Source organism: Cynocephalus volans, chromosome 17 (assembly GCF_027409185.1).
Source record: "Cynocephalus volans isolate mCynVol1 chromosome 17, mCynVol1.pri, whole genome shotgun sequence".
Taxonomy (NCBI): Eukaryota; Metazoa; Chordata; class Mammalia; order Dermoptera; family Cynocephalidae; genus Cynocephalus; species Cynocephalus volans.
The window spans coordinates 24,387,924-24,400,421 of record NC_084476.1 but is presented as its reverse complement, the minus strand read 5'-3'; the positions used below and the strand labels follow the sequence as shown (position 1 = coordinate 24,400,421).

The following is a 12,498-nucleotide window of genomic DNA, read 5'->3' as shown; positions in this document are numbered from 1 at the left end:
TGTTTCTGGCACAGTGCCTGGCATATAGTTCACTCACAATATTTAGAGGTTAATATTTATAAGTCGAAAAACAGATTCAGAGAGATTAAGCCTTTGCCTAAGAGTAGAACCTGAACCACACTCAGGTCTTCTGGGTCCTGGTAAAGTATAATTATCACTTTAGGTTTTAAAGACATCATGTCATTGTACACGAAATTTTTAATTTGATTTAAATTAAAAATCCTATCGAGTATTAAGAACGTAATATGACCAGTCACTGTGAAACTAAGATATAGCAACGATCAATTCATTTTTGCCCTCCAGAAATTTATTCTCTTCTGGGAGAGGGCGGAGAGATCTGACTTTTACTACATCTTAGTCTACTACTGTCTTTTTCTCATCTTTTACTACATCTAACATTGTGGCTGTCAAATCTAGTGTGCACATGTCTTGGAGGTATCAGTGTAATATTAAAATAGTTAACTTATTTCTAACCACAACTGAAGATAAGACCCAGTGGGATGGGATAGCTTAGTTTTCATGACGATGGAGTGAGAGGAAGAGGAGGAGGAAAAAACCCAAATACGTTGATGCTGGGAAGCAAGTCCTTCTTAATGAGGGACCCCCTGCTCTCAGGTGACCAGGTGACAGATGAGTCCTGAGCACTTTGGAGGGATGTAGGATAGAAGGCTTGTAAGGATGAGGAGGGCAAAGGCTCCTGGGAGAGCAGGTAAAGGCTTTACATACCAGGTGATTTTTTTACTAGATCTTGAAGATAAAATTTGTCATAGGAAGATAACTGAGTTGTGGAAAAATTAATTTAATGAAGATCAAGTAGTTTGACAGGTTCTCATGGAGGCCTTTTCCACTGCACCAGAATGGTCTTAAAATAAAAACAGATGGAATGTTTATTAAACAGGTGTTAAGGGCCGGCCCGTGGCTCACTTGGGAGAGTGTGGTGCTGATAACACCAAGGCCCCGGGTTCGGATCCCATATAGGGATGGCTGGTCCGCTCACTGGCTGAGCGTGGTGCTGACAACACCAAATCAAGGGTTAAGATCCCCTTACCGGTCCTCTTTTTAAAAAAAAAAAAAAAAAAACAGGTGTTAAAATCTTAATATATTGTAGTTATTATATTAACCTGATTGCTTTGGGGTCAATTTTTTCAGGCCATCCTTTGATACCAGATTTCTTCTTAGATGAACACCCAGATACAGTTATCAAGAAAGTAGAATCACATGGTAAGTAAGATGTAGACCATATTTTATGTAAGAAAATACAAATACTAAACTTATGTATTTCTTCCAAACTAGAGATTTGACATTGACATTTCTGCCTTCTGCTTTTAAAACATTTTGTAATTTAAACTAAACAAGTAATGAGAGTTCTTAGTTAACTCTAGCAAAGAAGGTTGTTTTTTTCTATCTACCAGTAAAAAGTAAAAGTTCTCAATATATTCTTGCATTTGTTTAAAAAAAAAATTATCTGGAAAAAAAACCTTTTTTCAGGTTTTATTTCTTTTCCTTGGCACTGTCAATCAGTATTTCGTGTTGATATGTTATTTTATTTTGAAGAAAAATGTGTCACATCAAAGTACATCTAACACCATTTTCACAGTTTGTGCTATGTGACTACTTTGTGGAAGACATTAACTTCAAAGGAAGTTTTGGTTTTACTTTGTTTAGTTTTGTAATTCAGAAACAATAGCTGCCTTGAATTGGTCCAGAGTTTACATTTTAGTCTTAGTGTTCTGGCATTATGCCAGCGATTTAGTGAAAGACGTCAGAAGAAATACTCTTTATGAATACCCATGGGAAAAATTTCTCTCCTGGTTTACTAACAGGAATGGCTGTGGTTTTTCAGGGCTCTTACCTTATTTCTATTTAACAGATGCTATGAATCTCCTAAGTGATCACAGACTTTTTAGAAGGCTGATAGAAAATTTAGGAACAAATTTCCTGTATACCTTTAGCAAATCTATAGAAACTTACTGCAAAGCATTTTAGTGGCAAACCTTATTTCCAACTTAGTCTTATTTTTTTCTATCTGTATATTTTTTTGTTCAAATTGTAGAGGTAGTTTTTAAAAAGTACATTGGTAATAAAAAGAAAAACTTTTGTATCATAGAAAATTTGAAAAATATAGAAAGGAAAATAGTTACTCATAATCTCACTACCCAGAGATAGTTCTTTTAAAAATTAAATCTTTGATTCATTTGCCACATGGATATAACAGGTATTGAAATCAGAAAAAAAACAAAGCTGTTGGTCTTTTTCTCAAAAGGCCTCTTGCAGAATGGCAGAAATTACCTAGATAGCTTTTCAAAGTCTAGAAGAGTCTGGTCTTTAAGTTAGGTAAGTATAAAATTCTGATTTTTATCCAACACCCTAAGATTGGATCTTTTGGAGGAAGATGTGCATGAACAGAGCTCATTTAAATTCCAAATTTTAAATAATAAGGGCCACTTATTGATCATGTACATTCATTTTATTTATTCAACAAATTTGGGGGGGGGGCACCTACTATGCCATAAGTACTTTGCATACATTATCTTGTTTAATACTTATGATCCTACAAGACAAGTATTATCTTCATTTTACAGCTGCGATCACACAGCTGCCAGGTGGAAGAGCCAGGATTTAAACTCCTAGTTCTCTGATTACAAAGCCCACATTCTTAACCAGTAACCTTAAGTGGCTTTTCTAACACCTGAATACTTAAAGTCCTTTAAAATATTCTTTTCCCTAGTAATTTATTAATTTATAATGAGGAATTGCCATCACATAGACTAAACATGTAGTTGCTGTGATCAGTACATTCTCTCCCTTTGGGCATAATTACACAGGGAACAGAATCATAATCAGAAGGTTGTTTCATGACCATGGAATCAGAACAAGAGGGGTTATATAAGCAGAATATAAGATAAATGTTTACTGGCATCGGGCTTTGATAGGGATGATTTTGCCTATAGCCATCTCCACATGAGGAATGCTCTCTCCCTTGAGGTCAGAATACTTAAATTCCTTTGGCTAACTTCCCTGCATAATTCTGGAGAGAGCATATACTTCTGTAGCTCTCTTGTTCCTATTCTTTCTGGTTCCATCAATGGCAATTCTACTTGACATTTTCTGGATATATTAATATATTCACATAGGTAATATACTGTCAGTATATCTGGCCTGGGATCTAACATCTCTTTCAGGTGATTTTCCATGTCCGTATCCAGATCCATTGTATGTTCACTTCATGTTTTACCTCTCAGAGGCCAATGTGTATCCCTCGTTCTCAAAGGGGTACTGGTTCACCTGTCTCTTGCACCCACAACTTATAATAACCCCTGTTAACATTTGGTCATACCTTTTCCAGTATTTGTCCTGCATATGTTAATTTATAATATATGTGTAGTTATTGTCAACTGTGTACATAGTTTTAAATTAATGTGTTTTTTTTTTCATCATATAAGTAATAAGGTCCTTTTTTCATTGTTTCCCCCATCCCCACTCCCTGCTGGAATACAGGGAGCCCATAAAATCCTTTTTTTTTTAAACTTCCAGTTTATCTTTATTTTTATTTAGTTGTAGTTTTAATTGCCTCTTCCAGTTGTTCTGGATTCCTCTAAGAAACACTTATTCCCAGCTTTCCCTTTCCCTGTAGTTAGCCCCGTCTCTTGTTATTTCCATCTTTTTGTTCTTTTCTTCTGTATTCAGAGAGACCTTTTCAAGTTTGTCCTCTCTTAGAGAGGACAGTCTGATAAGATTTGCTACAGATTCATTTCTGTTCCATATTGCCTCTAATGGTTATTTTAATTTTGCTATCGTGCTTTTGTTTCTCATGTTATTCAATTCTTTTTTCGTTTTATCCTATTGTCTTTTCATTTCAGCCAGTTAGAGATGACTTTCTGTCCCTGTTTCATATAGCGTTGTTTTTTTTTAAAAGACTTTATTTTGAACAAAATTGAGCAGAAGGTACAGGGATTTCCTATATAGGCCCCGCCCCCACACCTGTGTAGCCTCCCCATTATCAGCATCCCCCAGTAGAGTGGTAGTTTGTTACAATTGATGAACCTGTATTGACACATAATCATATAGTTTTCCTGTGCAGGAATTCTTGTGGGTTTCGTAGTAAATTATCTTTAAAGACAGACTTTTGCTCTTTGGAATGACCTTCTATTACCTTTGTGGTACATTATTTTTTCTGAGGCATTAGGGGTTTTTTTTCCCATTAGTCCATCATCATAATAGGAGATATCCCTAGAGCTGGTGCAGTCAAATGGCAGGGAGTTGTAGGTGGATTTTGGCTCCACTCCCTAGCCATCTGGTGGAAGTTCTTTCTCTGAGCTATACTTTCTGATGTGGTACTCATTAGGCACATAGCTAGTGCTGGTGCAAGGCTGACATGGGACCTTCTTTTACCCCCTCTGCTAATACTACTCTGTCCTGCTGCCGAAGTCTTCCCGTCCCCATTTTTATTAGCCATCCTTTGGGGTGCATACTTCCCAGGATGCACCACCTCAGGACTACCCCTACTGTCTGCTCCTCTGTTAATTTGGAACTACAAACTTTGAAATTGGAAAGATGAGAATGAGGAATAATACTTAGTCTTTCCTGAAAAGCAGCATCTATAAAACAGAGGTATGGCTCCCCAATCTTCTGTTTGGTACAACTCAGAGTCTGGTCCAGTGGTTTAAAAATGTGAGAGCCTCTCTTGGTTTAGGCGGGCCCAGCTATTCTTCCTTTGAGACCTTTCATGAGGCAAAGCACAAGCAGTCTTGTCTTTCTTATGTCTTTCTTAGGCTGACTCTGTGTACCTTGGTATGAACATTTCTTCCTAGACTGTGACAGTAGATTGTGTGTCTGTCTAAGTGATGATTAGTATTTGTCTTTTTGTGTGTGTGTGTGTGCATTTTTATATTTATTTAGTGTGAAGTTTGAAGAGGCTATGTCAGGGTCTTTTTAAGTTACTGAAATGCTCTGAGAGTCTCTTTTCCATTCAAGTATTTGTAGTCTGCTGATTGCACCTTTCAAATATATTACAGGTTTGTTTTTGGCTCCTGAAGTTTCATTCTCTTATGCAGAGTCATCATGCTTATATCTTAATATTCCAGGTGATAAATTATGCAATTTATCTCTTGGCAAGTATCTTTCAGAGCTAAACTAAAGTTTTTGCTGCAATCTCCTTGGCACCTCAGACAGTGCAGATTGATGTCTTGATAAATCTACAGATTACCTGAAGTAGTCACTCACTAGTAAGGGAGGTGTTATATATATGACAAACTTAATTCTCTCTGAAGTAACTACTAAGTCTATATACATTCCCTGCCTGTGGAAACATGAGGGAAGCCTGTGTCTTTGTTACCCTTGCTTTAGCAGCCCCTGTTTGGTCCAGTCCTGGTGAGTTCAGATCTTGGCTCTGTGCTCAGCCTTAATATTGTCTATGTAAATTTAGTCAGGTATAGAAGAAAATGTGGAGGAAGTCTTACCCACAGGTTCTGGAGTCAGACTGCCTGGATTCAGGTTCCTGCTGTGCCACTTAGCACCTGTTGTAACCTTGGGTGAGTTGCCAAGCATTCCAGCTGTAATTTAATAACCTACCTCACATCTTTTTAATTTAATCTTGAATTGTGATTATTTTATTAAACAAATTGAGATGCTTTCTGGGACAAGGCAAGTTAAAAATAAAAAGGAGGTGCCTTGGATTGAGTGTCCCCCCAAAACTTGACCCCTACTGTAACAATGTTAAGAGGGTTGGAAATCCTATTATAGTAATTGAAAGGTGGGGCCTTGAAGAGGTGATTAAATTGTAAGACCGTGTTGTAGTGAATGAATTAAAAATGGTGGATATGGGTGAGGTGCGGAGGGCTTTAAAAGGAGAATGAATGAGGGGATTAGGCTCTCTCTGCTTCTACCCTCTTGCAATGTGAGAGCCCTTGGTCTCTGTCACTACCACCAAGACCCTCACCAGATCTGTTCCCTGTACTTTGCACTTCTCAGCCTCAGAAACTATAAGCAATAAATTTCATTTTCTTTATAAATTACCCAGTTTCAGGTATTTTGTTATAAGCAACAGAAATGGACTAATACAGGGGGGAAACTAACTTTTGTATATTTTGTACCTGTTCACCGTCATGAACTTTTTTTTTTTAAAGACTTGTTACAGTTTCTAGTAGAAAGACAGTACACATTGAAAGCATAGACTTGGGAATAAGACAAATCTTGGTTCAAATCCTGCCCCTGCCCCTTAGATCTGTGACCTTGGGCAAGTCACTTCAGTTCTCTGAAACAGTTTTTTCCTCTCTTACTTTCCTTATGTAAGTATTGTGAGGTTTAAGTGACAGTGCATCATACTGTGAATTTTATACAATAAGCCCCCTATAAATATTGGTTGCTGTAATAATCATTAATATCTTGCATTTTCTAAGTGATCAAACTGTTTGTCTGTATCTAATATTGTCCTTCTGGGGTTATTTTTGGTGTATGACTTAATACACTGACTTGAACTTCTAGGAGGTAATGAAAATATTTATTTTAACTATTCTTTTCTTATTCTTAATTTTAATAGGAAAATCTTCAGATTTTACCCATAAGTAAAGTGTTAGATATTGGTGTAAGATGGACTTTTTTTAAAAGTAGAGAAGTTAGATTGGTATCTACATTTTTTAGTGTAATAAATTTGCTATACATATGTATGTGTATGTGTATATATATATATATTTGGTGGCTGGCTGTTATGATTTGTTATATTTTCAATACAGTAAATGAAATGGGTACCTTTCTTTTTCTGTGATCTTTTCTTTAAAATTTTGAAATAGATATTTCATTCTTTTCTGAAGTTATTTCTTTGAAAACTTTTATTTTCTCATTCAGTTATAGGCTTTTTATTTATTTATTTATTTATTTTATAGGCTGGCTGATATGGGGATCTGAACCTAATCATAAGCTTTTTAAAAATAAAAAAAACAAAATCATCCATTTGAAGTTTTTGAATTTATTTAAATGTTAACATGTAGTGTTCACATATAATTTTTAAATTTTTCATATTTATTTTATGCTTTCCTTTTTTAAATTTATTTTTCTCTTTTTTGACTAAATTTTTTGGCTAAATTTGCCAGAAAGTTGCTAATTTTGTTGTGCAGTATCTTATTATTTTTTCTTGAAAGTACCAGACTTTAAATTTTATTTTATTTTTAGTTCTACTGCTTTTCTCTTTTCTGATTCACTGCTTTTTAAATAACAACTTTATTGAGATATTATTTACATTACATACACCAAAAAATTCACCATTTTAAAGTGTAAAGATTAGTGATTTTTGGTATAGTCACAGAATTGTGCAGCCATCTCATTCATTAAGATTTTACTTTTGCTTTGTTATTTTCTCCTTTCTGCTTTCCTTTAGGTTGTGAGTTTTTGTTCCTTTTCTCACTTATTGGGCAAATACTTTATTCCTTTTAGAATAATGAAATAGTTTTGACTGTGCATTTACTCCATTAATATAGGTTTGGCCACACCCAGTAGATTTTGTTGTGTGCTTTATTCAATTTTGATAGCATTTTAAATTGTTCTGTATAGAAAAGTTTAATATAGAACTATAAAAAAAGTATAGAAATGTTTTTAAAAAATTTATATCTCCATCCAAATACAAATTTGTTTGTATTTTGGTTTGTTTCCTTCCAGTCACTCTTTTTTTTGTTGCAAGTATAACTTAAAACTTATCCCTACAAATAAATATTTCACCAGATGGATCATATTATATTTAATCACATATACTCTCTTTTTACTTAATATTACTTAAATTTGTGAATATTTTCCATGTCTTCAAAAATAACTTTTTGAAATGGTAACTTAGTGTTATATCACATGAATATAGTATTTATGTGATTTGTAATTGTTTTATTTTATAAATGTTACTGTATAAGTTTTGTTCTTATATGATTTTCTTATAGTAGATCACAAAAAGTGGGTGATTAGGCAAAAGGAAGGATTTTTTTTTTTCTTTCAACTTGTTACATTTTATTTTTATTTATTTTTACTTTTTTTAGGGAAGACATTTGTAAGCCTTCTGGTACATATTACCAAATTTCCTTCCATAATTATACACTTACTGGTAGCATATGAATACCTCCCTCACTGCACTGTCAGCATTAAATACTGGAATACATGTCTCAATTTTTAAATTGGCTCCTAAATAATAATACTTCATAGCAATGTGGCTCATTCACTTACACTGGTGCACACTTGGAAAATAATTTATTTTCAAGGATATCCTGGGAAGTAGCATTGCTCAAATATAGGCATTACAAAGTTATAAGATATTAGGTATTATCATTGGGGGGTGGGGGACACCTTTTTCAAATTTAACTGGTGAAAGTGTGTCAGGAACCGTGCCAAAATGTTGTTTTCAAATTGTAGGATAAATGCGTGTATATGTATCTGTGTATTCACATATTCAGCCTTATATTGTTTAATTCAGTGTCTATTCAAACTGACCACCTTGTCTAAAACAGTCTCCCATCCTATCCCAGTTATTGCTCTTTTTAAAATAGAGTCCATCACTTCTTGATTTAATTTTATGTATGTATATATGCATGTGTGTATTTGCAGATTGTCTGACTACACTAGACAGTTTTCTTATGATGTCTTTGTCTGATTTGGTATCATGGTAATATTGGCCTCACAGAATGAATTAGGAAGTGTTCTCTTGCATTTTTTGGGAGAGTTTGTGAAGGATTGGCAGGCATAAAAGAATAGAAACTATGTGATTAACTCCATTTATTTGAAGGTAAAAATGAGACAAAATGACTATTTGGTGTTAGCGATTAGGAGAGGGCATGAAATGGGCTTCTGGGGTGCCTGGAATGTCCTGTTTCTTGAACTAGGTGGTGATGACACAGTTTTCACTTTCTGATCATTTAATGAGCTGTATACTTACTGTCGGGAAAATATAAGAAAATGGTCAGTGCCCCTTAGATGTTCAGAATCTTGCCAAGCATTTGATGTAAATACGCGCGTGCGCCCAGGTGTTCCTTGGTTATCGTCTAATGTAATTGCACATGTGCACCCAAGTGTCCTGGGTTATGGACTTAAGTATAAAGGATTAGTGGCTCTGATCCAGAATGCCTCCCACCCCCATGATGCCCCCGGGGGCCATGGGGAGGCCACTACTACTGCTGGAAGCTGCTGCTGTTGCTGCTAGTGCCCCCGGGACACTCCGCAAGACCACTGCCACTGCCGGACCTGTAAGTTGCTGCTGCTGAGGAAGCTGAGGACGGAGCTCGTGTTGTCTGCCAACAGCTCCCAGAATCTTTCCCTATTACCTAGCATGGACCTGCGTGTGAGGGATCTGGGGACCCAGCCTGGCATGGGAGGGGTCTGGTGACCTAGTCTGTACAATGGGTTTGAAGGGTTTGAGCTCTAGCTCTGACAATATAAATGGAAACTTAGTATAACTAAAATAATAACTAAAATAATGATACCTTTTGGCTTCAGTTATGATTTGCCTTACTTTATGCTTACGATCACAGTTTCTGTGTGTATGTCATATGTCAATAAAAAGCAGTGCCATCCCAAGGGTGAGGCAGTAGAAGTGGTTTGACCTGGGTATGGGCAATGAAGGGGTATACTATCTGTAATAAATTTAAAAACAACAATAAAACTGGCTAAAAAAAATATTTTTAAGTCTATATCTTATTTGCTACATTAGGTCTTGAGGATTTCATCTCTAATTTTGCTTGGACTTTAACTTATAAAAGGAGAAGTATTTTTTATTTGTTTCTGGAAACGTAATGGAAAGCAGTTTATACTCAATATACTTTATGTAGCTTACTTTGTACTATGGCGTGTCTTTATGCTGTCAATAAGATTTCATTTAATAACCTTTGGTGTGTTGTGTTGGACAAGATGGCTGGGTATAATTTGAGCTGGGAAATAGATGGAGTGTTCATTTTCAGCCTAAAGTACAGATTGGCCTTGGAGTTAATTTAATTAATATGTTGTCTTACATGTCTCTGAGGGCAACTACTAAACTGCCCTCGGGCCGAGCCCGTGGCGCACTTGGTAGAGTGCTGCGCTGGCAGTGCGGCGACGCTCCCGCCGCGGGTTCGGATCCTATATAGGACTGACCGGTGCACTCACTGGCTGAGTGCCGGTCACGAAAAAACGACAAAAAAATAAAAATAAAAAAATAAAAAATAAAAAATAAACTGCCCTCAAATGATTTGAGGAGGATAAATAAAGGAACAGAGACTTGCATTGGGGGATAGCATCATGAAACGGGAGAACAGTCCTATGAATTTTCTTCATATGCTGACTTATTATAGTCAATAGGCTAAGTAAATGCAAGTTATTTTTCAAAACGTTGCAGATAACCTCCATTCCTCTGGACTGGTGTTTCTAAACAAGGGAGCCTTCATGTGGCTAATAGTTTGACCTCCCTTTTCATCCAGTGGTAGGGACCAATCTAAGTGAAATGGGGAGAAGAAACTGAGCTTGTGTGGTTCAGACCCCTCTGAGCATTCTCTCTTTTGAGCAGGCTGTCCTCAGTGTTCACCTGATCTCTACTTACTTATGGAGCATTTCTAACCCCTGATGGGAGGGTGCAGGTTCAATCCATGGGTGAAGGAAATAGGTGAATAAATTTAACTTAGAGGTAAAGTGATTAGGAGGTGCACCTGGCTGTTGATTCAAACTATAGCCTTCAATTTAGCTCCACTAATTTCACAGTTGATATTTTGATCTCCATCTCGCTGACTCCAATGTCTTTTTCTCATTTGGTTTTAGAACTCAAGAGGGGATGATAAGGAAGTGATTAATTATCACACCTAAAACTCCAATAGGTTTCAGGTCTCTTTATTATAAACATTTTATAGTTTAATAGTGTTTTGGTTTTTTTAACCTAATCTGAAAGTCGGCCTTTTCTTTGGAGAGTGTAAACCATTTATAGTCATAACTGATGTGTTTGGTTATTCCATCATTTTGATTTAGATGTCACTTAATGCATTTAAATTCATATTGGTCAAATGGGTCTAATTGGTTCCAAGTCTATCCAGCTAATTAATTAATTCTGTAAGTAGCCTTACACTGCCAAGGCTTTAAGGCCATTTACATGATTAATATATTATTGCTGTTTCAGAATTCAAAGAAGAGAAACCACAGCTGCAACCAAAACCACGTTCTGGAGCCGTGGAAGAAACATTTAGAATTGTTAAGGACTCTCTTAGTGAAGATATTGTGAAAGCCACTCAAGCAGTCTATCAGTTTGAGCTCTCAGGTGAGGATTGCATCTGGTAATCTGGGGCTTTTATGAAACAAAGTAGTGTCCTTTCATAGAAAATCAGCCTCCAATAGTGATCACCTGAATAGTTCTAGAATGTAGACATTCAAGAATAGTAAATAACTATTGATTTGTATTTTTAAGATAAGATCAGTGCAAATGGACATGTGTAAAATACAATTTTATTGCAAATACTTCCAGTGTTAAATAATTCCTTGGCATATGTAATTGAGAGAAAATACTATTTAGGCATATGGATCATGACAGGTAGTGTAATGCAGTAATTTATCAACCATGGTCACCTTGCCATTTTTATCTTTGAGATTACTCAGGTCAGTCTGAATGCAGTCAGCTTTTTAAAACCTCTTAATATTTTCCTTCTCCATATGAAATCCACACGTTAGTAGTTGTAAGAACTAGCTACCTCAGTCTCATTATAAGCAGACTTTTTATTCTTCATCTCCTCTGCTTTATCTTAATTCATCCTTGCCTTCCTGTTTTAGTTCCTTGTTATCCTTAGACTCCATGTTCCATTGCTTCAGTCACATTCCTGCCTTTGTCCTCCGCTTGCTGGACCCTTGTGCTAATGTCAAAAGCCTAGTCCTGGGTGAATCAAACTATCTGGCTGCCCCACAGTCGCATCCAGGCTGCTAAGTCCTTTTGGAGGAAAGGGGGGGGGAAGAGAGCACACCCCCTGGTGGATCTGTACCAGTAGAAATTCACCATTGCCCCTCCCCAGCTAGGGTCTAAGCAGCACCTCGGAATTCTTTGTTTTTGTGGTCAGCTTACTGCCTCATTTTCCATAGTGACTATTTTAAACTTTCTCAGTGTTCCTTAAATCTCCCATCTCCTTTCACCACTTCCCTGCCAGTATCAGCAGATAATCTCACTTCCTCTTTGACGGAGAAGATAGAAGCATACAAACAGAAATTGCTTCAGCTCCCTGCTGTCGGATATGAAATCAACCATTAAAAGCATCTTTCTCTTCTTCCCTCTTGGTAGAATGGAGCTCAGCTCTAGATCAGTTCATCCCAAGCTGTAACATCTATACCGATACCTGGGATCTTCCTAAATGCAAAGTCTAATCCAGTGGGTCAGGGGAAGGGTCTGAGATTCTGCATTTCTGACAGGTGATGGCAGTATTGCAGTCCGTGGCTCACACTTTCAAATAGCAAAGTCCTAGATCCTATTTCCTCTGGCCTTCTCAGGAACTTGATTTTAATTTTGCCTTCTCTTCAACCTGCTCATCCTGC

The 12,498-nt window shown here is 36.5% G+C and overlaps 1 protein-coding gene across 3 annotated transcripts in view; it reads left to right on the top strand.

The window, feature by feature from the left end:
• HSDL2 (hydroxysteroid dehydrogenase like 2) overlaps positions 1 to 12,498 on the top strand; it is a 65,438-nt gene that overhangs the window by 41,006 nt on the left and 11,934 nt on the right. For all 3 annotated transcript variants that reach the window (XM_063081957.1, XM_063081955.1, XM_063081956.1), the window contains 2 exons: positions 1,150 to 1,221; positions 11,105 to 11,242. In XM_063081957.1, coding sequence (XP_062938027.1) covers positions 1,150 to 1,221; positions 11,105 to 11,242 — 210 coding nt within the window. The remainder of the gene's footprint in view (positions 1 to 1,149; positions 1,222 to 11,104; positions 11,243 to 12,498) is intronic.